Below are 27,432 nucleotides of genomic sequence, written 5' to 3' on the forward strand. Positions count from 1 at the left end.
AGGTGTGCAAGAGGCAGCTGATCGATGTTTCTTGCCCATCGATGTTTCTAACTCTCTATCCCTCTCCCTTCCTCTCTGTAAAAAATCAATAAAATATATTAAAAAAAAAAAAAAAGACTGACTTCCATCTTGCTGGCACTCTCTCTGGATCTTACATGCTTGCCTTGATGAAGAGGCCCATATGGCAAGAAACTGAGGGCAACCTCTGGCCAACACCTGGTAAGGACTGAGCCCTTCAGTCCAACAGCCCTGGAGGAACTGAGTCCTGGCAAGAACCATGTGAGTTAGCATGGAATCAGTCTTTCCTTGGTCAAGACTTGGAGGCTGCAGATGTAGCACCCTGATTGCAGCCTAATTAAAGACTCAGGTAAGTCATGCCCAGATCCCTGACCCACAGAAACTATGAGATTTATTTTGTTACATTATTGTTATTTTGGATTTTCCCTTATGTATACCCAAACTGACTCTAACTTATAGAGGGCTTAGGACTCTCTGAGTCATTCAGATCTTCATTTATTACCATCCTAGCATGCCCCTCTTCTAAACACTGTTCTCTCACATGGGAGTACACTTCAGTGTTTAAGTGTTCAAGCTCTTTAAGTGTTCCACACCTCCTCACAATTTTTGCAGTCCTCATTCCCTTTATATGGATCTCTGATAGCCCCCCAAAACTATACTTTTAATGGACACTTCATTCCAGGTGACCACTGGCAATACATTGATGAACTGGTTTTGTTTGTTTGGGTTTTTTTTTTAAATATATTTTTATTGAGTTCAAAGAGGAAGGGAGAGGGAAAGGAAGATAGAAACATCAATGAAGACAGAGAATCACTGACTGGCTGCTTCCTGCATGCCCCCTACTGGGGATTGAGCCTGCAACCCAGACATGTGCCCTGACCGGGAATCGAACCGTGACCTCCTGATTCATAGGTTGACACTCAGCCACTGAGCCACACTGGCCAGGCTGATGATTTTTGTTATTGTTGTTGTTGTTGTTGTTTTTACCACTGAATGCCTCTCCATCTCTGGATTTTCATTGCCTTTAATCCCAATCAGGTGACACAACTAGTCCCAGAATCCAACCAATTCTCTGAGAGTCTGATGTGCTCAGCCAGTCTAGTACCAATTTCTATATCAGAGTCATTAGGTATAAGAAATAGAAACCAATTACATCTTATTTAAGCAAAAAATAATTTTATTAAATTCATAAAATATATTAGATATCTTGGAGAATTATTGGAATGACTGGGGGACCAGATACAGAGCCACAGAACTAGAAACAATGCCCCAAATTAAGCTGCATTGTTGTCTCTGCAAGGGACACCTGTCCCTTGCACAACTGACATGGTTGGCCCTCAGCCCACGATGCTGCCATGATCAAGCTCTGTAGGGGCCCTGCTACACCTAGAACTGATATTGCTGCAACCTCACTGACCGGGGGATAATTCTTACGGTTCCTGAGTCCTCACTGCCTCAGTTAGATTCCTTAGCTCAGACTGCGGTGAGTGTACATGATTGGCTGACACTAGGTCAAGTGTCTGAATTTTGGTTGTGAGGGAAATTCAGAAAGTGAATTTCTGGTATCTATCAGGTGGGGAATTCCCCTAACTTAGAAAGTGTTTTCAGATGCCAGATGCCAAAAAAGAATAATAAATGTCAACTCTTTTCTGCTGTCAGGCCAGAGTACCAAGAAAGACTAGAAGAATCACACTTCCCTAATTCCTCTAGATCTTCCCAAATTTCATTTCACCTGTCAGACATTCACTATTTCCTAATCAATGCATTCACTCTAGGATGTGGCAGAGAACATGGCTATAGCCAATCTGCAAAGCACATGATTATCCTCCTGTTGCAACCTCAGATTGCTGGCCATAGTCAGAGGTTTCCTTACCAGAGTTACATCTGCTCCTCATCAGCTTGTGTCCCCCTTGAAGCACTTTCCTGAGTATACTCCAATATTTACCATTTTCCTATTTAATCCCCTGAAGTTGCAACCACAGGGCAAGGGGGGAAGTTGAGGTCGAGTTCTAAGAGACAATATGCAGTAGAATTCCCAGCTACTTCATTATCACCTAAGGAAGATATTTCGTTTCCAGGCTCAATGGAGAGATTTTCACTGCATCCCACCCTATATCAACAGGGCCAGTTCCATATTTTAGGGTCTGTCATTTGCATTGCTACATACCTTAAATCAAATTTTTAGTTAAATGTTTTTGTTTGGAAGTGATAGAAATCCAACTTGAAGTAGATTAAACATAAAGAAGAATGGCAGGGACATGATGGCACCTTTCTCCTCCCCCTTCTCCTCTTCATTCTCCACAGGAAGCATGCATCTCCTAGACTCTAAGAGACCCCATAAGGATTGGAACCAGGGAGGACAGCAATGGGCAGTGGCAGTTCATCCTGGGCAAACCTCTTGCCCCTGTCCCCAAGGCCCCCTTTTCTCTGACTTCTGAGTGAGCCAAAGCAGCCCAGCCCAGGCTCATCCCCACCTAGTCCTCCTGTTACCCTAGGCCCTTCCTTGTTTCACAGTCCCCAGCTTTAATAAACATCCTCTAAAATTAAAAGAATAAAGAGGAGGAGGAAGAAGCGGAGGAAGAGGAGGAGGAGGAGGAGGAGGAGGAGGAGGAGGAGGAGGAGGAGGAGGAGAAGAAGAAGAAGAAGAAGAAGAAGAAGAAGAAGAAGAAGAAGAAGAAGAAGAAGAAGAAGAAGAAGAAGAAGAAGAAGAAGAAGAAGAAGAAGAGGAAGGTGGTACTGGATAACAAAATCCAACGAAGGGCTGAACAACTAATTTGAATAAGGATGTTTCAGGAATAACTAGAACTAGGCTTTTAAATTCTAGAGTGAGTCTCTATATCTTTGCTTCAACTTCTTATTCATTCTTTCTTTTTTTATATATTTTATTTTTGTTGTTGTTGTTCATCCTCACACAAGGATATTTTCCCATTGATTTTCAGAGAGAGTGGAAGGGAGGGGGAGAGAGAGAGAGAGAGAGAGAAACATCGATGTGAGGGAGACATTGATTGGAGAGAGACATTGATTGGCTGCCTCCCACAGCATGCTTCCAGACTGGGGAAGGGATGGAGCCTGCAACCGAGGCAAGTGCCCTTGACCCTTCAATCCCCAGGACGAAGCTCTACCCACTGAGCAAAACCGGCCAGGATTTCATTCTTTCTTCATTGAAGATGACCTTCCTTCTTTTGATGATAGGGAACATGGCTACAAACATTTCCTGAACTTTATATGTATAGCTTTCCGCATTCTAAAGAAAATAACTTGTTTCTCAATTTAAATAAGAAAAAAATATTAAGGATTTTATTGACCTACACGTACACACACCTGAACCAATTATAGCTGAGGGTAGGATTATGTAAGAACAATAGTTCCCTGGATAGCCATGTGGATGGAGGAAGCAGTTCCCAAAAGAAAAGTTGTGCTGGGCTGGCCACACCACACATGTCCACTATGGCAGCCCTCAGGCAGGCCCCTTCCCACGCACAAAAACTTGAATAAGCTTGTCAATGTATGGCTTGGTTGTAGGATCAAACCTCTCCCCCTGCCCCGCCCTTTGTTTTGTAAAGGAATCAACTCACTTCACCCCCAGTGTACCATTCTCTTGCAAAGACAACAAAAACATTCTGGACAGAACCTCCCTATAGATAAGTGCTCCTGTGCCCACGAGATTGGGAGATCCTTAGACAAAGCATGCAGGACTAATTTATCCTCATGTGTCTAGTGCCCCATGAAGTTCCATCATAGATCAGATATTCAAAAAATATTTGTAGAACTGAATAAAGATCTTTCCTCATTCTTCAGGGATCCATGAAGGCTGAATACTTTTAGCCCTGTGTCCCTTACACCAAAAGGTTGCCGGTTTGATCCTGGTTAGGTCACATACCTAGGTTGTGGTTCGATCCCCAGATCCGCAAGTAAGGGAGACAACCAATCAATGTTTCATATCTCTCTCTCTCTCTCTCTCTCTCTCTCTCTCTCTCTCTCTCTCTCTCTCAATATATCCTCAGGTGAGGATTTTTTAAAAAAGGAAAGGAAATTACTTAATGACTGGATAGCCGTATTAGTGGGAAGAAAAGAAAGGTCAACAGTTGTTGTTCCCATAACAGAGAGACTATAAGATCTGATAGACAGGTTGGGAGAATATATAGTTAATTTGCTTGCCTCCAACCCTCCCTGGACCAGAAAGTCCTAGCAGGAGAGAACAGGGATTTGAGAATAGGGGCAGGGGAGGGGTGTATTCTGCTTATGAAGTTGGTAGATAAATAGGGTTGGCAGTTCTGGGATCTTTAAGCAGAACCAGACAATGCTAATATTTCCCTGATAGATAAGCTCCATCCCTTATTAGAAGTTAGACATGGGTGTCTGATCAAGCTTGGCTTCCAATCATAGTTGTACAATGATGACACTGAAGACATTGCTTCGGAGCGTGAGAAGATGCACTTCAGGGAGGAGCCACGACTCCACGCTCTCCCCTCATCAGAGAGGACTGACTAGGAGTACGCCTGGTTAATAAATCAGCATGGTGGCCACGCCCTGGGGCCAGGAGATCCTTGCTCAGAGTTCTGAGGGGAGGCTAACTTCAGTGGCTGCTCTTAGAAGTGGGAAAAGGGTGGTGGTCTCAGGCTGCCATTCTCCAAAAGACCGCAGGCAGAAGGAGTGCTCCAGGGCATGGGTCCTTCCTCATTCATTCTCATGATGCGCCCACCATCCAGGCTCACAGAATAAGTATCCAAGTTGGGATAAGAGCAGATGAAAAAGGAACCTCCCCACGTTCCTTTTTGCATCGCTGCTCTCTCTGTGGGGGTAGGGGATGTCTTTCTACCCTGACACACTCCCACTGTCTTTACTTCCACACTTCCTACAGGACCCCTCTCTGGGCCTCAACCTCTTCATCGGCAAAAATTAATTAAAGGGCCAGCCTGGGTAACTCTGCAGGACCTAATATCTTCTGAAATCTTCAGGGAAGAGGTGATGCTGCCATCCATGCAAAGATAGGGTTCTGTGTCCAGGTTACACATCTAGGTACCGGGTGTGACAGAGGAGCCCGACCACGGTGTGGTCTGGGTCTAGTCACACAGGGCCCAGTCACTGGGTGACAGGAAAAGGGGTTGTGGGGGTGATAGTAGCTAATTTATCTATCTGTTTACCTTGTGCCAGGCACTATTAGAGTGAGGGCTTGGATTTTATCCTGAGGGCAATGGAGAGCCATGGGGAGTCTAAAGAGAGAGGTGGCACCATCTGATTTCCCAATTCTGAGAACCCTTGGGCTTCCTGTGGAGCAGTGGTTCCCAAGGTGGGGCACATGCCCCTCAGGGGGGCAATTTGACTTTTAAGGGGGGCAATTTGAGAATGAGTTATTACCAATGAATTTTTTGCATTTCTTATGGTTCTTGGGGCCTCATATACAGTATATAAATATATATTGTGACATATTCATGCATTTCAGTTCTCTATTATATGTTTTGAAACTTTATTTGCTATTTTTTTCATATCACTTCATATTATTCTTATTTTTTAACAATTTCTTAGTGATTGCTTTCTCAGTACTTCAACTGTCCTTTCATTCTTTTATTTTTCTCTTCAATGGATGCCATGTTCTTTGAAAGCATGTTTAGATTAAGTTAATGGCCTTTTAGGCTTCCTCCACATGAATAGGAGTTCACTTTTTGAATAGGAATTATATGTCATGGGGAAGGAGGGCATCAGGATTTTAGAGATGCTTAGGTGGGGCATGACCAAAAAAAGGTTGGGAATCACTGCTGTAGAGGATGTGTCAAGGGAGATTGGTGAACCTCACACATCAGTGGGGAGAATTTTTAAAGCAGTTTTACTGTCAGTTTTAGAAGTTTAGAGCTAAAAAATAGTGAAAACACTTCAAAAAAGCCCCCTGGCATGGAGATGTCCTTGTGTGAAGCAAAGAATGGGTGGCCAGAGAAGTGGGTGATCTGAGGGTGCACATGCTCCCCATTGAGCTAGTAAACGGGGGCAGAGGTGTATTCTGGGAGCCCTTCCCTTATCCCCAAGGACTTTGGTAAAAAGGGTGCCTCCTCCCCTGGCTGCTTGCTGGGTCTCCACTCCCCCATCTGCAGGACCCGCCAAGATTTGGGTCGAGGAGGCTGGGGGCTGTGTGGGGCAGCTGTCCATCTACATAAGGTGAGCTGCTGGGGCAGAAGAGTTCTCTATTCTGTTCCCCTGGGAAGGTTTCTGTGTCCCACCATCCCACAGTGGTGGCTGAGTCTGCGGAGGGCCAGAGTGTCTGTGGCCAGGTCCAGAGTAAGTCTAGGTGGTTTTCTTGGAGGAGAAAAGATTCTCTGGAGAAGGGAGGTGAGAGGTTAAGGGAGAGAAAAGGTGCCACTGGGTTACTCCCTGTCCTGCCATTCATCATACACTTTGTGATGAAGGTGCGGGGAACCAGAGGGTCACCTCCGATGGCAGTGGAAAGGAGGACTGAGATGGGGGAACTGGAAGGGGAGAGGCCGATCTGGCCATGAAGGTTCAGGACAAGGTCGTGGGGCCTTCAGGACAAGTCAGGAGGACAGTGGGACCTCGGTACCTGCGACCCTCCCCCTGAGCTGCAGATGGTTTGGTGGTCAGTCTTTGCAGGGAGGGAGGGGAGAGCCTGGTGAGGGGCCTGGGGCTGGACCGGCTGTTTCCTTGACACTAAGAGTGTGGGGTAGGGATGTGGCAGCTGGGAAGGCTGAGAGTGGGAGGCCCAACGCTGCCCAGGTTAACCCCGTCTTACAGGGGGACAGAGCGTCCAGCGGGGCAGAGATGGTGGCGGCGGTGGGGGGCTGTCTCAATCACTTGAGGAGCAGGGAAGGGGCTGGGGGTTCCGCAGGATCTGGAGCGAGCGGCGCCTGCATCACAATCCTTACTCTGGGCGCTACAGCTCGTGGGTCTCAGCTCGCCCAAGGCTCTTTCTCTCCGCCTCTCCGCCTCGGTTCCTCCTCCGTGTTGATCCCTGGCCTTGTCTTTCTGAAACTGTCCCTCCGTTTGTGTCTGTCTCACCATCACTGCCCTGTTTTGTCTCATCGCTCTCCTGACCTCCATCACAATCCCTGTCTCATTCCTCTGCCTTCTGTCTCCAGGCCGCCTGCCTTCCTTTCTCTGCCCCCCTCTCCGTCTCTGCCTTGTCCCCATCCCCACCCCTGCTCTTCTCAAGTCCATGTTTCACCTTTGTCTCCATCGCTGTCCCTGTCTCTTCCTCTTGCCCCCGTCTCCAACCTTCCTCTCCCGTCCACGTCTCATCCTCGTCTCCATCTGGGCACCTGCCTCTGTCTTGTCCCTTTCTCTCCTTGTTTGTCTCCGTCTCCTCTCCTCATCCACGTCCCCGTCCCAGGCTCCGTCTCTTCCTCGGGCCTGTCTCCCTCCCCCTTCCGGGGCTGCCTCTTCGGTCCCCGCCGGGAAGGAACTCGCGGGGGGCGGGGCCGAGGGGCTGGATCGGAATAACTCGGTTATCTGGACGAATTGAATTAACTTCACACGAGCGCTGCCGGGCCCGTCTCCGCTCCCTTCTGCGGGGCCGCAGGTGGAGAAGCCGGGGGAAGGGGTCGAGACCTTCCGGGCCGGCACGATGCGTACAGACCCGAGGTCTGGGCTGGATTGGGGCGGGATGGGGACTCGGGTGAGGGGGCCTCGCGCAGCCCCGCCCCGAGCCTCCGGAGCCAGCAGAAGGCAGCGGGTACCTTTTGGGGTGGAGGTGGGGTCGGGGGCAGCTGGGGCGGGGTCTGGGCCGTCGAGGCCCCGCCCCGAGGAGCTCGCTCCGCCCCCTCGGCGGGGTCCTGCGCGTTAAAAGGCACGCGGGCCGCGCCGGGCTGCACTTGCGCTGCACCCGGGTGGAGCGCGGCCGCGACGGGGCGGGCGGGCTCGCGGGCGTTCAGAGCCGGACTCGGGTCCTCGGCGCCTAGCGCTCCAACTCCCATCCCGACCCGCACCCGGCCCGGGACCCCGACCCCGACTTGGCCCGGCCCGGCCCCCGTCCTCGCCCCCCCGGGCCGATGGACTACTCCTACCTCAATTCGTACGACTCCTGCGTGGCGGCCATGGAGGCGTCCGCCTACGGCGACTTCGGCGCCTGCAGCCAGCCCGGAGGCTTCCAATACAGCCCCCTCCGGCCCGCCTTCCCCGCGGCCGGGCCGCCCTGCCCCGCGCTCGGCTCCTCCAACTGCGCGCTTGGCGCCCTACGCGACCACCAGCCCGCGCCCTACTCGGCAGGTGAGCCCAGCCCCAGCCCAATCCTCGCTCCAAATCCTGCGGAACCCCCAGCCCCTTCCCTGCTCCTCAAGTGATTGAGACAGCCCCCCACAGCCGCCACCATCTCTGCCCCGGCCAGACCCTCCAATGCCCCGCTGGACCCTCAGTCCCCCTGTAAGACGGGGTTAACCTGGGCAGCGCTGAGCCTCCCACTCTCAGCCTTCCCAGCTGCCACATCCCTACCCCATACTCTTAGGGTCAAGGAAACAGCCGGTCCAGCCCCAGGCCCCTCACCAGGCCCTTCCCTCCCTCCCTGCAAAGACTGACCACCAAACCTCTCAATCCCTTGTATTCTTGGAAGATGCTCCCGGCTCTCAGTTTAACAGACCCACATCCTTATCATCACCACCCCACTTCATGCCCGATCCCCAGCAAGGACCCTTCCAGCCACGGAGCTGCCCAGATGAAAACCTTCCTAGAGCCCAGAGCCATCAGGCCCCTCCTGCCTGGTTTTGGACCCATCCTGCCTGTACCCAAACCCTCTTCCACCACGGAAACACATTCCATGCCCTGAAGAAAAGGGTGCCCAGGTCATGAAGCCACTTTCATGTCCTTATTCCCCCTGGAGACTCTCCCAACTAGCGGCCTGCAGAACCCAGAAGCTGCCCCTTCCTTGATCCAAGTCCCCATACGAACCTCCAGCCTCAGGGAGCCTCTCAGCCATCCTAGCCCTCCAATTACAGTCCACGCTGCCCCACCCAATCTCCTTATCTCCTTCCTTCCTGGGAAGACCCCTAGGACCCAACTAGAAGATTGGGGCCTAGGGGTGGGGGTGGGGAGGGATGGTGAGATAGGGACCTGGATTTGGAGAAATGAGATCCAGAGAGAAGGAGTCAGAAACTGGAACAGGGATGGGGAGATTGGGTGCTCTGGGCCTGATGCGGATGGGGACGGAAATGGAGAAAGGAAATGGGGAGATGGGCCCCAGAAAGATGGAGTTCTGAGCTGGGGGAGATAGGGACCAGTACAAAGAGGTGTGAGCCAGGTGGAAGACTGGGGACCCTAGGAGAAATAGGGACCCAGGGTTGGGGAGATGGAGATAAGAACCAGGCGGTGGAGACAGAAGTATGGGAGATGGGGATGAAGGAAGATGCAAACAGATGAGGAAGATGGGGATAGGATGGGGTGTTAGAGACAGGGATTCAGGGAGAGAGAACTAGGGTGACAGGACAACGATGACGGATATTGGGGGCCCCTGGAAAATATGGAGACCTAAGTGGGAGTTGGAGAGAGGGATGGGGAGACAGTGGGGACTGGGATGGGGTAGATGGGAGACCAGGATGGGAAGAGAGTGAGGGGGACCGGCACTGGGGGAGGTGGGACACAGAGGGGTGCCCTCGAGGACGAAGAAGGGCAAAGAGAAGATGGAGGAACCTAGGTGGGGAGAAACAAGGACACTTCCCAAAGGGCACCGAGAGGATGGTCCCGAGGAGGAAAGTTAGCGGGAGGTTTGGGTGGAGAGGAGGGAGAGAAGGGGTGAGATGCAGCTGAGGAAATGAGGCCTGGGAAGGAGGGAGAGGCGGGTGGGGGGCCAGATCCGGCAGTGCGGAGGGGCTGTGGCAGGACTGAAAGCAGACCCGAGCAGGGGAGTCTCCGCCGCCCTGCCGAGGACCGGGACTGGTTCCTGGGGAGATTGTCGGTGCTGATGAGCCCCGAAAGCCAGCCAAGGCTCGGGTGGACCTGACGCCGGGCGGCAGAATGGCTGAGGGAGAGGCCCGCTGATGGGAGGGTCGGAGCGGGTGGTGGCCTGGCGGGAGGTGGAGGGAACAGGGCGAAGGCCGACCCCAGGTAAACGGCTGTGACGGGAGGGGCGGATTCCGGTTCCCTCGCTGCTGCTGGTGGGTCTCACTGCGCCGTGTCCGCTGTGACCCCTGCCGGCTCCAGCGAGCCATAGAGACGACGCTTGACCCGAGGCCGCGAGGACGGAGCCGAGGGGCCGGGCCGGGGGCGGGGGCCGGTGAGCGATGCCCTCAGGGGCAGGACCCCGCCGGCTGAGCGCGGCCCCTCACTCTCCCTCCCGGCCGCCCCCCTCCGCGCGCCCCGCAGTGCCCTACAAGTTCTTCCCGGAGCCGTCGGGCCTGCACGAGAAGCGGAAGCAGCGGCGCATCCGCACCACGTTCACGAGCGCGCAGCTCAAGGAGCTGGAGCGCGTCTTCGCGGAAACCCACTACCCGGACATCTACACGCGGGAGGAACTGGCGCTCAAGATTGACCTCACCGAGGCTCGCGTGCAGGTGCGTGTTTGCGCGCGTGTGTGCGGGAGTGTGTGCTCGGAGAGGACGGAGGTGGTCGCCCGACACCTGCGGGGCCGCGGGGCCAGGGGCCTCGCTGGGCGGGGAGCAGGTGTAACATGCGGGCGGAGGGCCAGGGCCCAGGTGCAGGCGGGGGTAACCGGGCAGGAGAGGACGGGCAGCCCGGCGAGGCGTTGGGGCCGGGCCCTGGCAGACCTGAGGCCCTCGGGAGAACTGAGCGGGCCAGACCCACGATTTCCCTGCAGAACCCCTGGGCGGGCCGGGCACGCAGAGCGGTGCTTGGGGAGCGAGAACGGAGGCTGGGTGGGTAGAGGGGATGCCCCAGGCGGCCTCGGGTCCCAGCATTGGGGGAGGGGGCGCGGGGAGCCGGTCAGCGCCAGGTCCCCTCCCCAGCTCCGCAGCTGCGAGACTCCCGAGCCTGGAACCCCGGGCGGGCGCAGCGCCGGGCCAGGGCGGACTCTGACGTCTGTGTGACAAACCCGAGTACAGAGAGATGTCCATCTGGTCCGCCCTAACGGGACACAAAAGGTTTCTCCTGGAGTCCTCGGCCGCTCTCGGCCGCCCCGGGACACTCTGGGCGGGTACTCGGAGCGTCTTGCAGGAGGGAATTGGGGGGCAGGGCCTTTGGGAGCGGAGGAGAGGAAGGCGGAGTTCCCCCCAGCGGGGTCCGCAGACCCTAAGGACCCGGAGAAAGGGTCCAGGAGGCCGAGCTGAGCGGTGGAGGGCGGAGGGGCCCCGCTGGGAAGCCTGCTGACCCTCCCGACCCGGCCCCTTCCGCACGGAAGTCTCACTCGCGCCTCGCGGCCCCGGGCTGACCGGCCCCTGTGCCCGCAGGTCTGGTTCCAGAACCGCCGGGCCAAGTTCCGAAAACAGGAGCGCGCGGCCAGCGCCAAGGGTGCGGCGGGCACGGCGGGCGCCAAAAAGGGCGAGGCGCGCTGCTCGTCCGAGGACGACGACTCCAAGGAGTCCACGTGCAGCCCCACGCCCGACAGCACCGCGTCGCTGCCGCCGCCGCCCGCGCCCGGCCTGGCCAGCCCGCGCCTGAGCCCCAGCCCGCTGCCGGCCGCCCTGGGCTCCGGGCCCGGGCCCGGCCCGGGGCCACAACCGCTCAAGGGCCCCTTGTGGGCCGGCGTGGCGGGCGGCGGGGGCCGGCGGGCCCGGCGCGGGCGCCGCGGAGCTGCTGAAGGCCTGGCAGCCAGCAGAGCCGGGGCCCGGGCCCTTCTCCGGGGTCCTGTCCTCCTTTCACCGGAAGCCCGGCCCCACCCTGAAGACCAATCTCTTCTAGCCGCTGGACTCTGGAGGCTCCGGGCCTGGCCCCAGAGACGCCCCAGCCCCTCCAAGACCCGACAGAGCCCCTCCCAGTCCCGGCCGCCTGCCCGGAAGTCCCCACCTCCCACTGTGTCTGACCCCGAGGAGTCCCCTCCCTAGTTTTGGAGACAAAGTCAGAGCCACTCTTGTCCTCCCCCACCCCCACCCGGCAGAGTGGGGTACCTTTCCCTGGGACCCCCTTCCCCCCTAGGAGAGCCCAGGGGCGCGTCTAGCTTGGCTTTCTTTGGAACCGGGATCAAATACCTGCCGGTCCCTAACTGTTCCAACGTGAGGGTCCTCCGGGAGGACCAGCCGGCCCCTCCCCTTTGCAGCAGGCTGGGTCATCCCCCACCTTGGTGACCAGCCGGCTGCCCCACCCCTCAGGCTCACCATAATCAGCAGCCTGAAGGGTCCCACCAATTTGTCCCTCAGCGTTTCCTCCCGTCTGGCAACCAGTCTGGCCCAGAGGGTAGGCCCTTTAGAGGAGTGCAGGGGCTGCCAGGCCAACGGGACAGAGGGGTTTCCTCTTGATTTTTTGTTTTGTTTTATTGTTGTTCTTTTCCTTTGAAAAACTTGTAATTTATTGAGGTGAGTTTTGCTCAATCCAAATAAAACTTAATTTATTGAAGACATCATGCCGCTAACCCCTCTGAGTACCCAGGATGGGGACAGGCTGGCTGCTGGTAAGAGCTGGGTCTCCCTTGCTCCCAGAGGCTGCTACACACACACGCTCACATAGACCAGGAGACAGTGAGAACTAAGCAAACTGGCACTTTATGGCAGAGATTCATCCCCCATTCCCAACCGCCCCAATAATATTAAAGTCCCTGCCCTCCCTAAACCCACACAGAAAATCTTAAATTAAACCCAGCCCGGTACTTGGACTGTTCCTTCATTTCCGGATGGACACCCCAGAGTGGGTGTTGGGGAGAGGTCCCAACTGAGCCCCTCCCTCTGTGCTACAGGCCAAAGAACAGTGGTGAAAGTGAGGGTCCAGACGTACCCAAATGGACCCCTCAGACACTCCTTAGGTCTGAGGGGTCCAGAAAGGATGGGCAGCACCAGAATAACCAAGGTCCTTGGTAACCATGGTAACTGATCTCTGGTGCCCCTGGAATAAAAGGAGGGGCAGGATGTCCTAATTAGGGCATTCCAAAAGATTGGGTTGTGGGGAACGCAGATTCCAAATAAATAGGTAGAGAGGTGCTGCCCACCCCTCATAAATTTTCAACTCGGGGGCCACGGCTAGATCTTCGTGGGGGTAGGAAGGGGCGCTGAATTCGCAGCTTCACAGTGCCACCGCTGTCACTTGCTGAGCTGCAGGGTGTCCAGAAGGAGGCGCTTGTGAGCCGGGTCCTGCACCCCAGCCTCCTCCAGGTCCTCCTCGGTGATGTCGCTGTAGGAAGGGGTAAGGGAGGCCGAGAGATGGGCGAGGTAGTCCAGACTCTGGACTCCAGAGGATCCGTGGCTCCGCCCCAGGGCAAGCCCCACCCATCTGCCTCCAGCCCCTCCCCCACCTGAGAAACTCCAGGTCGTCCCAGCCATTGTGCACCAGGCCCTCCTCATAGCGCTCCAAGCCGATGGCCCGCAGCCAGGCGCCCATGCCCGCCTCACCCAGCCCGCCGGCCCGCCCGCTCTGCGGGCACGGGCACGGGCACGGAGCCTGAAGAAATAGGGCATGTCAGGGAGAGCACTGAAAGACAGCCACATTCTAACACATGTCCTGGGGTGGAGGGAAGGGAGGCAAGGACGGGGGCTAATTCATGTCTCCCAACTCCCCAGTGCCCGGCTCAGGGTAGAGGGGACACCCCTGAGTGCTGAATGGTGTAGAAGGACACCGCAGGCCAGGGACAAGCACACACCTCAGGAATACACAGCCAGCCACCCCTGGTCCACACACCTCCTCTGCCAGGTCCTCCTGGATGCTCTCTCGGATACGAGGTGGAGGGAAGCTGAGCGGCCGGCCGTAGTCTGAGGGCAGTCCCCTGGGTGGCTGCAGCTCCAGGGGGCCTGGCAGGAGCACTGAGCGGCCAGGCCCAGCAGGAGCGTAGTCCACCTCACTCAGCGTCTTGGCCATCTGCAGCACCGAGCAGGAGCGATCGTCCCCACTGGCTACCTCCCCCAGGAAAGTGCTAGTGGATGAGGGACCTGGGGGCAGTGGGGGTCTTGGATGGGCCTTAGGGGGGGGTGGGCCACGGGCCTCACCCCCACTGCGACCCCGGACCACTGGCCCTGGCAAAGGATCCAGGCTTGGAGGCAGGAAGATGGCCGAGTCTGGCAGTGGTGGGGGTGGAAAGTCTGGAGGGGGCAGTGTGCCCCCAGGCTCCTCATCTGATGAGCTCCCCTCTCCCGCTCGGGGAGGCCTGTGGCGACCAAGCTGTGGAGCAGGCACTGTGATGGCCACCTTGTTCTTGGTGGCAGGTGGGACAAGGGCCCTGGCAGGCGGAGGTGGCTCTGGGGGCAGCAGCTGGTGTGGGACCCCTTCAAGGACGTAGTAGGCAGGGTTATTGAAGCTGTTCTTGGGTGGAGGAGCCGCCACCCCTTCAGACTCTGGAGCCCCCTCTGGCTTCAACCTGGGTTAGGGAGCAGGATAACTAAGTCAGGATCCGGAAACCCAAAGTGAAGGTAGTGAGTGAGGTAGAAGGAAAACCAGACTGGGAGTCGGGAGACATGTGACCTTGAGCATATCACTTTCCCTCTCTCGAGGCATCTGAGACTGACCTACTGAGGACTCTTGCTCAGGAATTCAAGTTAGTTTTACACAAACCTGGCAATAAAACTAAGATGACTGCTAACAGCTGAAGAAGAGTGAAAAAGCACCCCCAGACCTAGGAGTTTTTAGTTAAGTTCAAGCAACAATTGGAGATAGTCACTTTCCCAAAGTATGATCCACAGAACACTGGATGTTAATAGCTATTGTGTGGAAAAGAAGTTTCCTGGTCCATTAAGTTTGGGAAACTATATTCAACAAAGTTGGAAAAGGGTTTCCTTCCTGTCCACATGCTCAGAGCTTTGGCTAATACTAATGTGCACTGGGAATATCTAAGAAAAGAAACTAGCAAGAACCGTTTCTCAAACTCATTTGATCACCAACCCGTTTCCAGGGGGCACTATAGAGCTGTGAGTGCTCCACAGAGAGCGCCGAGGGAGACCCCGAGCTGAGGCGTGTGCCTTCTCCACACAGGAGCTCACACCGGTTCTGTTTACGTGGAGGGAGCTGTTGCAGAAACCATTTCTAAGGCAGAATTGAGAGGAAAGGCTGACTATGCTCCCTTTGACTCAGAGAGCCACACCCAAGGGAGGCCTGGCTGGCCAGAGTGGCCATGACGTAGGGCCATGGGGCAGCAGAGCACCCAAGCAGCAGACAGCCCCCAGGCTGGTGCTGAAAGCCAAGCACAGTGATGGGTCAAGTTCTCTCACCTGGGGGTCAAGGGCTCCTCCCGGGGAGTAGCTCGAGGAGGGGCTGGTGGCCTCCCCGTTGGTGGTGGTTTCTCTGGTTCTTCGAATAACTTGGAGAGTGGGCAGAAGGCCTCTGTGGGGGCTGGCTTTCGGCTCCCTGACCTGCCAGGGGTGCAGAGGGCAGGAGAGATGAAGTAGGGGCTGACCAAAAGCCCCCAGGCACCCCTTCACATGACACCCCACACAGCCCCAGCTCACCTGGGCTCTTGGCTGCCTCGGGACACAGAGGGGGCTTTGCCCTTTGTTCCTGCCTCATCCTTATCAATGCTGATCCACTCTGGGGGAGGAAGGGAGAGGGGACTCAGAGGGGACTTGGGGTCCTGGATCCTGGGCACTCACTGACCTTCCAGCCTCCTCCCAGGTACTCCTCAGGGCAGGCCCACTCTCAGCCATGGCTGCAGAACTCCCAAACACCATATTCCAGGGATTCTAACATGCTCTCCCCACACCCCTGGTCCTTTCCTCCTGGGCCTACCCACACCACCTCATCTCATGCCCCACACCCCTCCCAATGGAGCCCCCACCGTAGAGTCGTTCACGGGTGCCCAGGCGCTCTGTGGGCACCCGCACCTTCATGGAGCCACGGATGTTGCCTGTCTCCTCGCCACGGTGGGACAGGAAGGTCAGGAACTGCTGGGCTGTGCTGCCAATCATGGACTTGAGTGCCACCACACACTCCCCTGAAAGGGCAAACCAACAAATTGCCAAACCTTTCTAGGGCCCCGTGTGGCTTCCTATGCTCCTTGGCACCCCTCACCCCTCACCATAGGATTCATAGCCATCCATGGACTTCACTGTGAGCAGGAGGTGCTGGTCCTGCAGGTACTCGATGTCAGCCAGAATGGGCTTGAGCTGCGGAGTGGAGAGGCCCAGTGAGGAACAAAGCCCTCACTACCCCCTCCTGCCCGACACCACTCACCCCTACTCTCAGGCTCATGCATGATCACTTCAACTCAACTCGTAAGGAAAGAACCCAAATCCTTAATGTAGAAGTCACAGCCCTATATGGGCCTTTCATAGCACTTAAAAGCATTGCAACTAATTAATTTTCTGCATCCTCAATGGCCAACATAGGACCTGACATTTAGCAAAGGTTCAAAAAGTAATGATTAAACAAATGAACAAACTGTAACTTGGCCCCAAATGAAGCAAACGCCCTCTCCTCACTCATGCCCACCCCTGACCCCCTGACATGCACACACACGCATGTGCTCTGCCTGCCCTCCCAGGCAGGCCCTGAATATGCTCCACTGCACCCTCTCTGTGCCCTCACCCATGAGCCCAGGCCCTGCCTGCAGCCTCACCGTGGGCAGCTGGCGTGAAGACCACTGCACTTTGAGGAAGTTGATGTTATCACTGCTCTGGGCATCATTCTCAAAGCTCTTCTTGTACTCTGGGTGGAGGTAGGGAACACCCATTAAGTACCACTTCCCAGCTACCCTTCCCCCTAACTAGGGGAGGGGGCTAACTGCTCTGGGCACATCTGGCCTCTCACGCCCCTTGGCCCACTCCAGCCCTGGGCCCCTTCTGACCCTCCAGGCAGGTGGAGTAGAACTCAATGAAGAACTTGGTGCGGCTGGCTGTTTTCACAATGGCCTCGATGCTCTCAAACTCAATGTAGGCCTGGTCTGAAGTCTTTGAGAGCCCTGAGGGGCAGAGGGCAGAAGGAAGACAGGAGGGCTGAGAAGGTGACAGGATGACAAGGACAGAGAGACTGAGCCCTGGCAGGGCAGAAGGGAAGGCCAGGAGGGCCCTCCCCAGTCCCAACAGCCAATAGGGAGTGAGACCCTAATGCCCAGACCCTAGATCAGAGCAGACAGGCAACTCAAGGATGAGAGGTCATCTAAGAGGTGCTGGGGACCAGAACGCCTCAGGGATTGCCCGCCAATAATCCACCACACCATCAGGCACATTGAGGAGCACACACGTGGCCCCAGGCAGATAGTCACTCACACATATACACACATACTCACGGGCATGTACCTCTTACGATGACCCAGGCACACAGACACCCTCACACATCATATTCAGAAACATTCCGCATGTACGTGTACACACACACATATATTCGAGCCCATGCACATCCCAGGTCTCCACCTGTGCCCCCAGACGTGTGCTACAGCTGCAAGCATATCCAGAATAGTCACCTTTCTTGGAAATGAACTGAGAGGTAACGCCAACCTCAAATGTCCCAAACACGGGGGAGTGGTCGCTGGTGACAATGTCATCAGTGCAACCTGGGGAGGGGGGATAGGAATGGGGGCTCAGGGGAAAGCTGTGTTCCCACTTCCCAAAGCTCGAGCAGAGTCAGGACAGTGACTACCCAGGATCGCCCATCACCCTTTCCGTGAGGCTCTGACCATAGGAATTGCAGATGATGTGGGTCTCAGGGTAGGATTTCCAGAGAATCCGGTCACACCATGAAGGCACGTTGGTCCGGACCTGGGCAGGGGATGGCAGCATGGTCAGGGCCAACAGCTAGGGGCTGCTCAGCACAAGCCCCCTCCCCTGCCCAACTCCCAGAGCTGATGAGGCCCCACCTCCTTCCACTTGGATCCTCACAAGACCTAGTATTACCCGCTGCGGCCTCAGTGGGAACACAGCACTGGAGTGGTAACTGCAGACGCCTACGCCCTTGACCCCATAAGCACTCTTGATTCACTGCAGCCCTGGGGTCCTAAGGCAGACCTGTCCTCACTCACCCCAGTTGGCTTCTGCTTATGCCAGGCATATGTGTCCCGGGAACCTCGCTCGTAGCGGTAGGTGGGCGGGAAGGAAATCTCCTCTTCACCTAGAGAAGGCAGGGAACAGGCTGGGGTCAGGGCTCAGGGATATCACAGATCTCTGGCCCTCAGACCTCCTACTTGGCCCACACTCACTGAATCGGAGGAAGACCTTGTGCTTCTCCCGCTCCAAGTTGAGCTGGTCCACCCTGAGCAGGGGCTCAAACTCCTTTCTGCTGATATAGTTCAGGATCTCCTGGGGTGGGGACACAAAGGCTGAAGGCTGTCCCTCTGAGCCAGAGCCAGAGCCAGAGGTGAGAGCCCATCTGACCCCCAGCCCAGCCATCTGCTCGCACCTGGATATCCATGTCCAGACGGTAGTTGAGGTCCCCAAACCAGAAGAGGTGAGTGAAACGCAGAGAGATGTCAAAGGCACTGAGCTGGCGGTCGCCCAGCGAGAGCAGCCGCAGGATGTCCAGGTAGTTCTGGTTCCGCCTACAGTGAGGATGGGAGGAGGTCCCCAGGGTCAGGACTCAGGGACAGGCAGAAAGGTAAGAAGTCTCTGGGGTCAGAGATGGGGTAGGGGTCAGGGTCCCTGAGGAAAGAGGGGTCTTGGGATAGGGACATCGGTAGGTCATGGACTGGGATATGGGAGAGGGAATAGGCCTCAGGTGAATTAAGGGATGGGGGTGAAGAGACTGTTTGGGAAGGCACCCGCTCACCGGGCAGTCTTCTCATTTCCCGAGGTGAGGTGGCAATTCACAAAGCCAAATGAAGTGCCATTGAACATGAAGGAGACGCCCACAGCCCCCTTGTTTCCTGTCAGGACATCAAGAAAAAAAAAGGCCCGAGTCACCCTTAGAGGGCTCCCAGCTCTCCCCTCGAAGCAGCAGTGGGAAGGTTCTCCTAACACCCCTCACCCGCACATTTGAGGAGGTAGGCAGGCCTTTGAGCACACACCCACACCTTCCCTGGAGATCCACGTGGGGCACACACGTGGATGGACCGAGTCTGTCTGCATGTGTGAGCAGAGCCCCTGGAGATCACAGGTGATTCCAAGGGTGAAGCTGCAAGGACCTACAGACTCTGGGCAGAATCCACCCTGGAGGAGCACTGGACTGCAAACCAACAGACCTAGGCACTATGCCAGGCTCCACCGCGTGCGACCTTAGATCACTCAACCACTCTGGGCCCAAGTTTTATCATCTACTAGAGGCCCTGTGCACGAATTCGTGCATGAGTGGGGTCCCTCCGCCTGGCCGGAGATCAGAAGGGAGGGGGGGGGGTGAGGGACCTGTGTTGAGCATCTGCCCCCTGGTGGTCAGTGCGCGTCATAGCAACCAGTCAACCAGTCTTAAAGGTCGTTTAGGCTTTTATATATATATAGGTGAAATGGAGGTAATTATCCTGGCCTGCCTTCCTGGTGGGGCCAGATGAGATTTAGAATAGGAACATACTTTACAAAGTTCAAAGAGTTCCATATATGGAAAAGCTGAGACCACCCTAAAGGGGAAGATCCTCGGCTGGAGAGGAAGCAGGAGGTGCACTCTGCTCACCCAGGGTGTTGGCAATGCCAGTCTTCACACTGGAGGTACTGACATGGCTGATGCGGTTCTCGTGCTCTGGCTTGACCAGCACAGCCACCTTGATGTTCCACAGGGACTGCATGGCAATCTGGGTGGAGAGTACAGAGTCACCACTGTCCCGAGCTGGGCCACTGTCCACAACCCCTCCCCACAGCCCATACTATATCAACTGTGCTGGCAGGCACAGGATAGGAAAACTTGCTATCTTTTTTCTGAGGGGCAAAAGAGAAACAGACCCTCCCATAGCATGAAGGACTCGAGTTAAATCTCATAAAGGATAGGCCCATGGGCCAGAAGAACAGCCAGTCAGGTTGTGTTTCCCAGGGTCACCATAAGGTCAAGCAGGATAGTTTGGGGTGGTTGTGAGGAGAGGGTACTAGACAAGATGACCCCCCTCACCGGGCGATAATCCAGATCTGTGAGCTCCTTGAGGCCCCCGCGTAGCAGGTCCAGCCATTCTCGGTCACCCACCGAGTTCTCCTGGGTCCCAAAAACATAGATGTCATGGGGTATGGCAACTGTGACCTCGTCCAGAGTCTTCCCCAGTCCCTTCGATGTGAACCAAGATGTCACATTTTTCGGAGGAGGCACACTTCCTGGAGGTGGAGGGGATGGGAGTGGTCAGGCCCCTGCTCTGGGGCCATTTCTCCCTCCCACCTCGGCCCCTGCCCCCAGGCCTCACCCATGTTCCAGGTGCCTATGAAGACAGAGATCATGTCGGGCTCATCCTGCTTCGAGTGCTTGTTCTTCATGAGCTGTAGCAGCTGGCAGAAGGCCTCCCGCTTCTGGGGGAGCAGCCGCCAGTAAGAGGCAGGTGAGCAGCCAGGGAACCCCTCCTTCTAGGGATACCCTGCTAGGTAGCAGGTACCATGAGGGGAGGGTCATGCCTGTCTGGTACACCACTATATAGTTCATGCAGATAATAGGTGCTTGATAAATATTCATTGAATGAGTATTTAAATCCACCCTCAGGCCACCCACTCTCCATACATGTACTCTCTGCCCTGTCAGACCCACCCTGCCAGGAGGGATGACATGCCTATATCATGTGTTCCTTCTTTTCCCATCCCATGGGGACTCTTGCAGCCCCCAATGGCCTAGCCCAATCTGCTGCTCACCCGGGCACTGACAAAGATGAAGTCCTTGCGCTGTGTCCGGTCCTTCTCCTTCTCAAACACGACACCCAGCTTGTTCTGGACACGCTGAGACTTAATGAGCTGGCGGACTAGGGGATGGAGAATGAGTCACACTGGCCTATGTACTGAGGCCCGGGGCTGCCCTGTCCACCCCTCCCAGTTTAGGCCCTGGCTCACTGCGGTCATGAGTGAAGGTTGTCCAGTCCTCCTGTGAGTCTCGCTGTCTCCGCAGCAACACCAGCCGCCCGCCCTCAACATCCACGCTCAGCGTGAACTTCTGTGACTTCCCGATCTTGGTCAGATCACCCAGGGTCACATCCAGCTTCACCTGCAGGTCAAGAGGTAAGGAGATGCTGAAAAGACCTCGGGGCAGGCAACAACCCCTTCACCTCCAACTGTCCTTTGTCCCATGAGACCCCAGCTGGCACCCCCTGCCATGTACCTCAAAGGCCTGCACAGGGATGGTCTTGGCCTTACGTGTGCATGGCTGCAGTGGAGCCGGGGGGGCCGTGGAACTTATATCCTGAAGGGCCTTCAGGGCCTGGAGAGGGCAAGGGCAGGGGACATGAGAGGACGGGGACAAGGTCAGAGGGCTGCTTCTCAGAGGGGCATGACTGAGGTGCCCCTAAACTATAATTTCAGGCTTGAGATCAATTAGGCCAATGGGAGTGGTAAGGGACTGGTGGGTTAGGGGGTCAGAGGTCAGGAGTCAGGCCACCTTCTTCTGGATGCCTGACAGGAAGTCCTTTAACACGGACAGTTTCAGCACCAGGCTCTCTAGTTCCTGCTCCCCCGTCTGTGATGGGTTCTGCAGTGAGAAGGAATAAGTCTTGTACTTGAGGCCACCATGCAGGAGGTCCCCAACTCAGCCCCAGAACATGAACCCAGTCCCCAAAGATGTTCCCACAACCCCACCTGTTGCTGCAAAAGGCGGGTAACCATGGGCGAGCTCTGCTGGTCAAACACCTTGGACAGAATTTCCAGGCCAGACAGGACCTTATCCACCTCACTACGGGAGACATCAGGTCAGAAGAACTGCCCACCCCGATCCAGGTACAGGTAAGGAGGGATTCAGCCTCCACCATAAGGATGCAAGGGTTCAGGTGAGGAAAAGTCAGGAGACAATGACTGGTTCCCTGTTCAGGGCCAGAGGTCAGAGGTCAGGGCATCTGTGCAGCAAGGGAGAGCAGGTGAGGACAGGTCAGAGGGGTAAGGGTGCAATGCATGGTGTTGGATGTCCCAGGTACCTGTGTAGCCTCCGGCATGAGGTGGCAAGAGTGCGGGTGAGGTGGGGCAGGTTGCTGGCTCCACTCCGAACAGCCTCCAGGTCCAGCCCGTAGCTGCCCTTCAGGTACTCATGCGAGACAGTGCTCAGCCCATTGGGAGCACTTGGAGGAGGGGTTAAGAAGTCAATAGAGGCCTTGCTGACCCTGTCCCAGCACCCCGACCCTATCCATAGAGGAGACAGTACTATTGACCATCAGAGTACCATGGATCAGGGTATCTGTCTCTGGGGCTGAGATGGGATGGGGGCCCCTGGGGGTGAGGCCTAAAAGGTCTCCCCACCTTTAGTGAGAACATAGTTCTCAGAGGAGAAAGGGACTTCCTGCTCAGTGAAGGGGATTGGGGTCTTACCTCTCAGCAGCCGGAGTTGTGGGGGTCTCAGGGGCTGGTGGGGGGCTGCTGGGCCCCACAGAGGCACAAATGCTGGTGGAGCCAGAGCGTGGGGGCAGCGGGGGCTTCTCATCCTCCCCATCTGTGGACAGGGGTCAGTGGGGCATCCATCTGGGCCTCCCACCCTCAGTGAAGTATGGGGGAATGCCATGGTGACCAGAAACTTCCGTGGAAAGGGGGTAAAGGTCCCTGGCATCATGGTTAGGGCTGGGGCTTTAAAGAAGGCAGGTTGAGAAAATGGGATGGGAAGAAGCAGGTAATATTTGAATGGGAGGCAGGGCAGGCATTTGCACACTGCACACCGGGTGGCACCTGAGGCATCGCGGTCGTCTTGAGGGTCTGGCTCTCGCTCCCGCTCCACAGGCAGCAGCAGGGCGCACACCAGGCCCTGGTTGGGCTGGGCATACAGGCCAATGAGCTCGCCCAGGGTCTGGAAGCGGCGCACAGGCACCCCCGGCGAGGTCTGCAGCCAACAAGGGTGGGAGAAGGGTCAGCCAGCTAGTCTCAGGCCACAGGCTGGAATCAAGGACAGGGGTCAGGGTCCAAGCCCCTACCTGCACAGCCAGGAAGTCTTCTCCATCAGGCAGAATTCGATATGTGTGCACATGCTTCTGATACCTGATAGAAGGTGGCGGTCAGAATCTGTCACTCCCAGGCTAGAGTCTAAGCCCCAAGGTACCCTCTCCTCCTGCCACTGGACTCAACGCCAGCCCTTTCAGCTTGGCTTCCCTATAACCATTTGCCCAAGCTGTCCAGGGTTAATGATGGGGGCAGTCCACGTCTATCCTGCTAGTGTCACCAACAAGCAGGAACCGCCCTCCCTCCCCCCCACCCCCCAGACCTACATAGTCTCCACACCCACCGCAGGGCCCGGGAAGTAACAGACAGCTCTTTTGTGGCCTCCACAGCTGTCTAAACAGCCCCTCTGGGCTGTGGTACCAGTCTGGGCCCCCCGCCAGATTAAGAGTCCTCAGAAGCCTGGGTAACCGCTGTTTGCATGCATGGGCAATGTGCTAACACACATGTGCCTGCTGTCTATGTTTATGTTGGTGTCTAGCTCTGCTGAAGTTGGGTGTGTCTGGGGCAGTTTTGCTGGGGAGGGGAGGGGTATCATCCTGGGGATTTCTATCCGCTTCCCCAGACACCAGGAAATTGGGATGACCTAAGGGGACCCCCCCCCCCATGGTAGATCCAGGCCACTAGGAGCCCCAAACTGAGGAGGGGTGATAGGGGTGCTGACAGATGACAGCAACAGCTGAGCAGGTGACAGCTGAGCTAGGCCTGGGTGGCGAAGGCCACACTCAGTGGGGCTGGAAGACTCCCTCTGCAGCCCTACCTCAGAGTAGTCTTGCCCAAGGGAGTCAGTCACCCAGACTGTGTATTAGGCAGGAGGGGGTGTCGGCTCCAGAGAGGACCAAATGCCTATATGGGAAGACCCTTTACCTTGGCCACAGGGCCATTCCCTTCCCTCAAGTGGGCCCCCTTTGAGGGCTCTCTTGGCTGCCAACCAGACACAAGCCATGCTGGTGTCTGTAGGTGACGGGGCGTGTTGGGTTTGTGGACTGTGGGCTTCTGTTTATAACAATAACAACATCCCATTAACTGAGCCCTGTCTCTGTGACAGGCCAGGTACTTAGCACAGACATGATCTCATTAATCTTCACCTTTTGAGGCAGATATTATTATCTCCATTCTCTAGAAGAGGAAACTGAGACTCACAGATGAAACACAAAGCAAGTAAAGGGCAGAGGCCAAGTCCTTATATCCTGGCCTGCTGATCGGATCGCCTGTGCCTGCTGAGGCAGGGATGTGTCCTGAATGTTACCTGTACACATGTGGGTGTGTATACAGGTAAGCAAGTATGTTTCTGATCGCCCACCCCCAGACTCCTGAAGTGCAAGGAGTAGCCAGAGTCAGCTGGCAAAGCTGAAGTACCTCCCCACAGACCCTCGCCCCACCCATCTCCTCTCCTGGCAATAGAGCCAGGATTCTCCCCTCCTGGGACAATAACTTCCTCACCCAGACGCAGGCCCAGCTGTCCTCCTCTCACTCAACAGCTGACCCAACACCTGCCTCTCTCCCCTCCCTAATTAGGGGTTATGCCTCAGAGGGGGGCTGGGAGGCAGGGCTCAAGGATATTCATCTGCTTGGGCTGCTCCTCTTTAGTCTTCCAGGCTGAGCCTCAGACGTAGGGCATAAGCTGAGACGTAGAGCACACCCCTTCCTCTTCAGGTCCACGGCCTGCCTCAGGGTTCCTCAGCCTCAGCGCTCCTGAGGTTTGGGGCTGCGTGATTCTTTGTTGTGAGGGGCTGCCCTGTGCTTGTAGGATGTTTAGTAGCATCCCTAGCTTCTACCCACTAGACGCCAGTAGCATCATTCCAGTTGTGACAACCGAAAAGTGTCTCTAGACATTGCCAAATGTCCCCTGAGGATCAAGTCAACCCCAACGGAGACCACTAGCCTAGGCCAATGCACCCCCGCCCCCCTCCTCCCCACAAGATGTGAAGAGAACAGAGGGAAGGGACGGAGGGATGGAGGTTTGGGAGAGCTCCTGGGGCCAAGGAGAAACATAACTAGATCTAAACAAAGCAGCCGTGTGGCTCCCCACTCACCACCTCCCACTCCTGAGGCCCATAGGAGCTACCCAGTGTCACAGTGAGTGGTGTGGGGGACAGCTCACGGAGAAGACTCCAAAAACTAAAAGTGCAAACTCACCCCAACACCACCGCCACCTATGGCTAATGGGTACAGCCACAGGACCAGGCCCACCCAGAGAGGTGCCAAGTCCAGCCCCACACTCAGCACCCACAGTTCAAGGCTAGGGCAGCCGGGAGCCAGAGCACACATACTCACTCATTGATTCATGAAATAATGGCATGGCCCCACACAGCCTCACCCTCTTCTTCTGGACACCACCCTGCCCCCTAGCCCCAACCATACACAGCCAGGCAGGCCCCAACCTCAGTCTGGGGCACAGCAAAGGCCCCTAAGGGAGCTGCTGACCATCCTCACACACCCCATCAGCCCCTCTGGCCCCAACTCCAACTGCGCTTATGCCTACCTCTCAGACACCTAATCTCTGTAAGCAGCACTGCACACAACCAGGCAATGCACATCCTCACTCCTCCAGCTCCTTCTATCTGGAGGGTGCCTGAGGGGGTCTGACAGAGACCCCCTGCATTTTCCCCCCTTACAGCCACCCTGGCAGCGGGTCGGCACTTACTCTGCTTCATCGCCCCAGAAAGTGCCCCCAGACACACAGCAGGAAGGAAGTGCTCCCGGCATCCTTCCTCGGCCTCAGCATAAAGCCCAGGCCCCACTCTGGGGGGCGCTGGCGTCCACTGTCCCAAGCCCTCCCCACACACTCCAGGAGCCCCAGACCGAGCCCCCGCCCGCCGACAGCCCCAGCGCCACTCACAGGACGCAGAGCGCGAAGGCGCCCGCCACACTCTCGCTGTCTCGGACCAGGAAGCTGCCATCGCGGCCTGCCCGGGCCAGCAGTTCCTCGGCAGCGGCGCGGCTCAGGTCTCGGTGGTACCAAGCAGGGGCCGGGCTGCCCAGCGCGCCCCCCGGCCCGTTGCCTCCGGGGCCCAGCGCACCGCCAGCCGAGGCCATGGCCCGCGCTGGGCTTAGCGCCGCCCGCGCCCACCGCCCCGCGCCATACCCTCGGCGCGCAAGGGGCTGAGGCTGGGGCTGGGCCCGGGCCCCGGGCCTGAGGATCCGCGGGCCGCCGGGGCGGGGATCCGGGCCCCGCGCTCCGCCGCGCAGGCCGCCTGGTGTGCCGTGCAGCCGCCGCCGCCTGCAGCGCCGGCCTCAACTTGAAGAGAAAGAAAAGTTTGTTCAGAAGCGGCGGGAGGGGCAGGACGGGAGTGCAGAGCCGGCGGCCGCCCCTCCCCCTCCGCGGGGCCCCCCGCCCCCGCCCCCCGCATTCCCGCAGGACCCGGGACTTCCCAAACCCCACAATGGTCTGTCTGCCCCGCCATCGCCATCCCGAGGAGATCTAGCCAAGCCCCTAAGGGAAGCCCAGGTCCCTCCATGCTGTGCCTCGACAGTTTGGGACCCCAGTCCCCTCCCCTGAGAACGAGTCCCCTTTAATAATCGCAATATGACCCCCAGCTCCCACAGACGTCTGATTCCGCCCCAGATCCTTTCCATTCCGCCCCCCAAAACCTTGCAGAGTCGAGTTCCCCAAACCCGTGGACCCCACGATGAACTTCCTTCCATCCCTCTCTCCATCATCCGAGCGGCCCCCAACCCCCAACTCCCGTGTAACCCAACCCCCCCCCCCCTTAGACATGAACCCCTAAACTACACTGGGTCCAGCTCCATACAAATCCCGCGAGGGAATCCCCTCCACAGAGACCCGATCCCCTACAAAGCCCCTGACGAGGTTCAGTGTCCTCGAAACACCACGCACGGCCCCTGGCAGCCCCCCTCTCAGCCCGGGCAGAGCCCTTCCCCCTCTTGGCCAAGTTCCCTGGCACCATCCACCATCCCCGCAGGCCCTGGCCTCGAGGGGTTCAGCAGTCCGAGCCCAGGCCCCCCTCTGCCCGTCCAGGAGGAAGTTCCCTCAGATCCGCGGGCTCCCGACCTCTCCCCAGAGCCGCGGCCGCCGCGCGCAGACCCCCACCTCCTGGGCTGCTCCGGGGCGCCCTTCCCGGGGGAAGCGGCCCTAGACTCTCCGCGGCCACTTAAGATGGCCAGCCGCCGCGCAACCCCCTTCGCCTTCCGCCCCGCCCGCCGCTCCGCCCCCGGGTAGCACCGCGCCCCGCCTCCCGGGCCCCGCGTCTGGATCCCGGAGCCGCCGACCCGCCTAGGGACTTCGGCCGAGTCACGGCCCCACGCCGAGCCGAGCCTTCCCGCTCTGTAAAATGGGGATAAGGTTATGAGGGCAGACTCCACGGGGCTGTGCTCGCAAAGGTCTGGGCACGGGGCCTGGCACCCAGGAGGCGCTCCCGAACGGCGGCTGTTTTTATGATTAATGAAGGAGGACCGAGGGCGACAGCTGTGTAAACTGCAAAGCGCG

General features: G+C 56.9%; 2 protein-coding genes across 3 annotated transcripts; one reads left to right on the forward strand and one right to left on the reverse strand.

Annotated features, from left to right (window-relative positions):
• Positions 1-8,012: 8,012 nt before the first annotated feature.
• Positions 8,013-12,325, forward strand: PHOX2A (paired like homeobox 2A). The gene is given in 4 exon segments (XM_054725446.1): positions 8,013-8,229; positions 10,315-10,502; positions 11,355-11,669; positions 11,671-12,325. Coding segments are annotated over 4 exon segments (855 nt in total). The 3' UTR covers positions 11,806-12,325.
• Positions 12,326-12,431: 106 nt separating this feature from the next.
• INPPL1 (inositol polyphosphate phosphatase like 1) lies at positions 12,432-27,116 on the reverse strand. 2 transcript variants are annotated; one of them, XM_054725221.1, is made up of 30 exons: positions 27,037-27,116; positions 25,825-26,223; positions 22,961-23,024; positions 22,719-22,869; positions 22,368-22,488; positions 21,980-22,120; positions 21,648-21,741; positions 21,451-21,540; positions 21,175-21,273; positions 20,910-21,060; positions 20,715-20,821; positions 20,279-20,381; positions 19,996-20,192; positions 19,567-19,684; positions 18,733-18,829; positions 18,367-18,505; positions 18,167-18,266; positions 17,990-18,078; positions 17,648-17,729; positions 17,435-17,524; positions 16,820-16,933; positions 16,592-16,680; positions 16,052-16,139; positions 15,812-15,967; positions 15,486-15,564; positions 15,249-15,389; positions 14,923-15,063; positions 13,729-14,401; positions 13,346-13,491; positions 12,432-13,224 (listed from the first exon to the last, which is right to left on the reverse strand). In XM_054725221.1, exons 2-30 carry the CDS (start codon positions 26,019-26,021, stop codon positions 13,134-13,136), a joined length of 3,948 nt encoding a protein of 1,315 aa, XP_054581196.1. In that variant the 5' UTR covers positions 26,022-26,223; positions 27,037-27,116; the 3' UTR covers positions 12,432-13,133. The 2 variants fall into 2 exon arrangements, with proteins under 2 accessions (XP_054581196.1, XP_008148261.2); XM_008150039.3 differs by lacking the exon at positions 14,923-15,063.
• Positions 27,117-27,432: the final 316 nt, after the last annotated feature.

Source organism: Eptesicus fuscus, chromosome 13 (assembly GCF_027574615.1).
Source record: "Eptesicus fuscus isolate TK198812 chromosome 13, DD_ASM_mEF_20220401, whole genome shotgun sequence".
NCBI classification, from domain to species: domain Eukaryota; kingdom Metazoa; phylum Chordata; class Mammalia; order Chiroptera; family Vespertilionidae; genus Eptesicus; species Eptesicus fuscus.

Coding starts and splice junctions, on each gene's coding strand:
- INPPL1 (XM_054725221.1), bottom strand. CDS start 26,021: ATGGCCTCGGCTGGCGGTGCGCTGGGCCCCGGAGGCAACGGGCCGGGG. Junction 23,025..25,824: donor GCCTTCGCGCTCTGCGTCCT/GTGAGTGGCGCT, acceptor ACCTTCTATCAG/GTATCAGAAGCATGTGCACA. Junction 22,121..22,367: donor ACAACTCCGGCTGCTGAGAG/GTAAGACCCCAA, acceptor CCCTCCTCCAAG/TGCTCCCAATGGGCTGAGCA.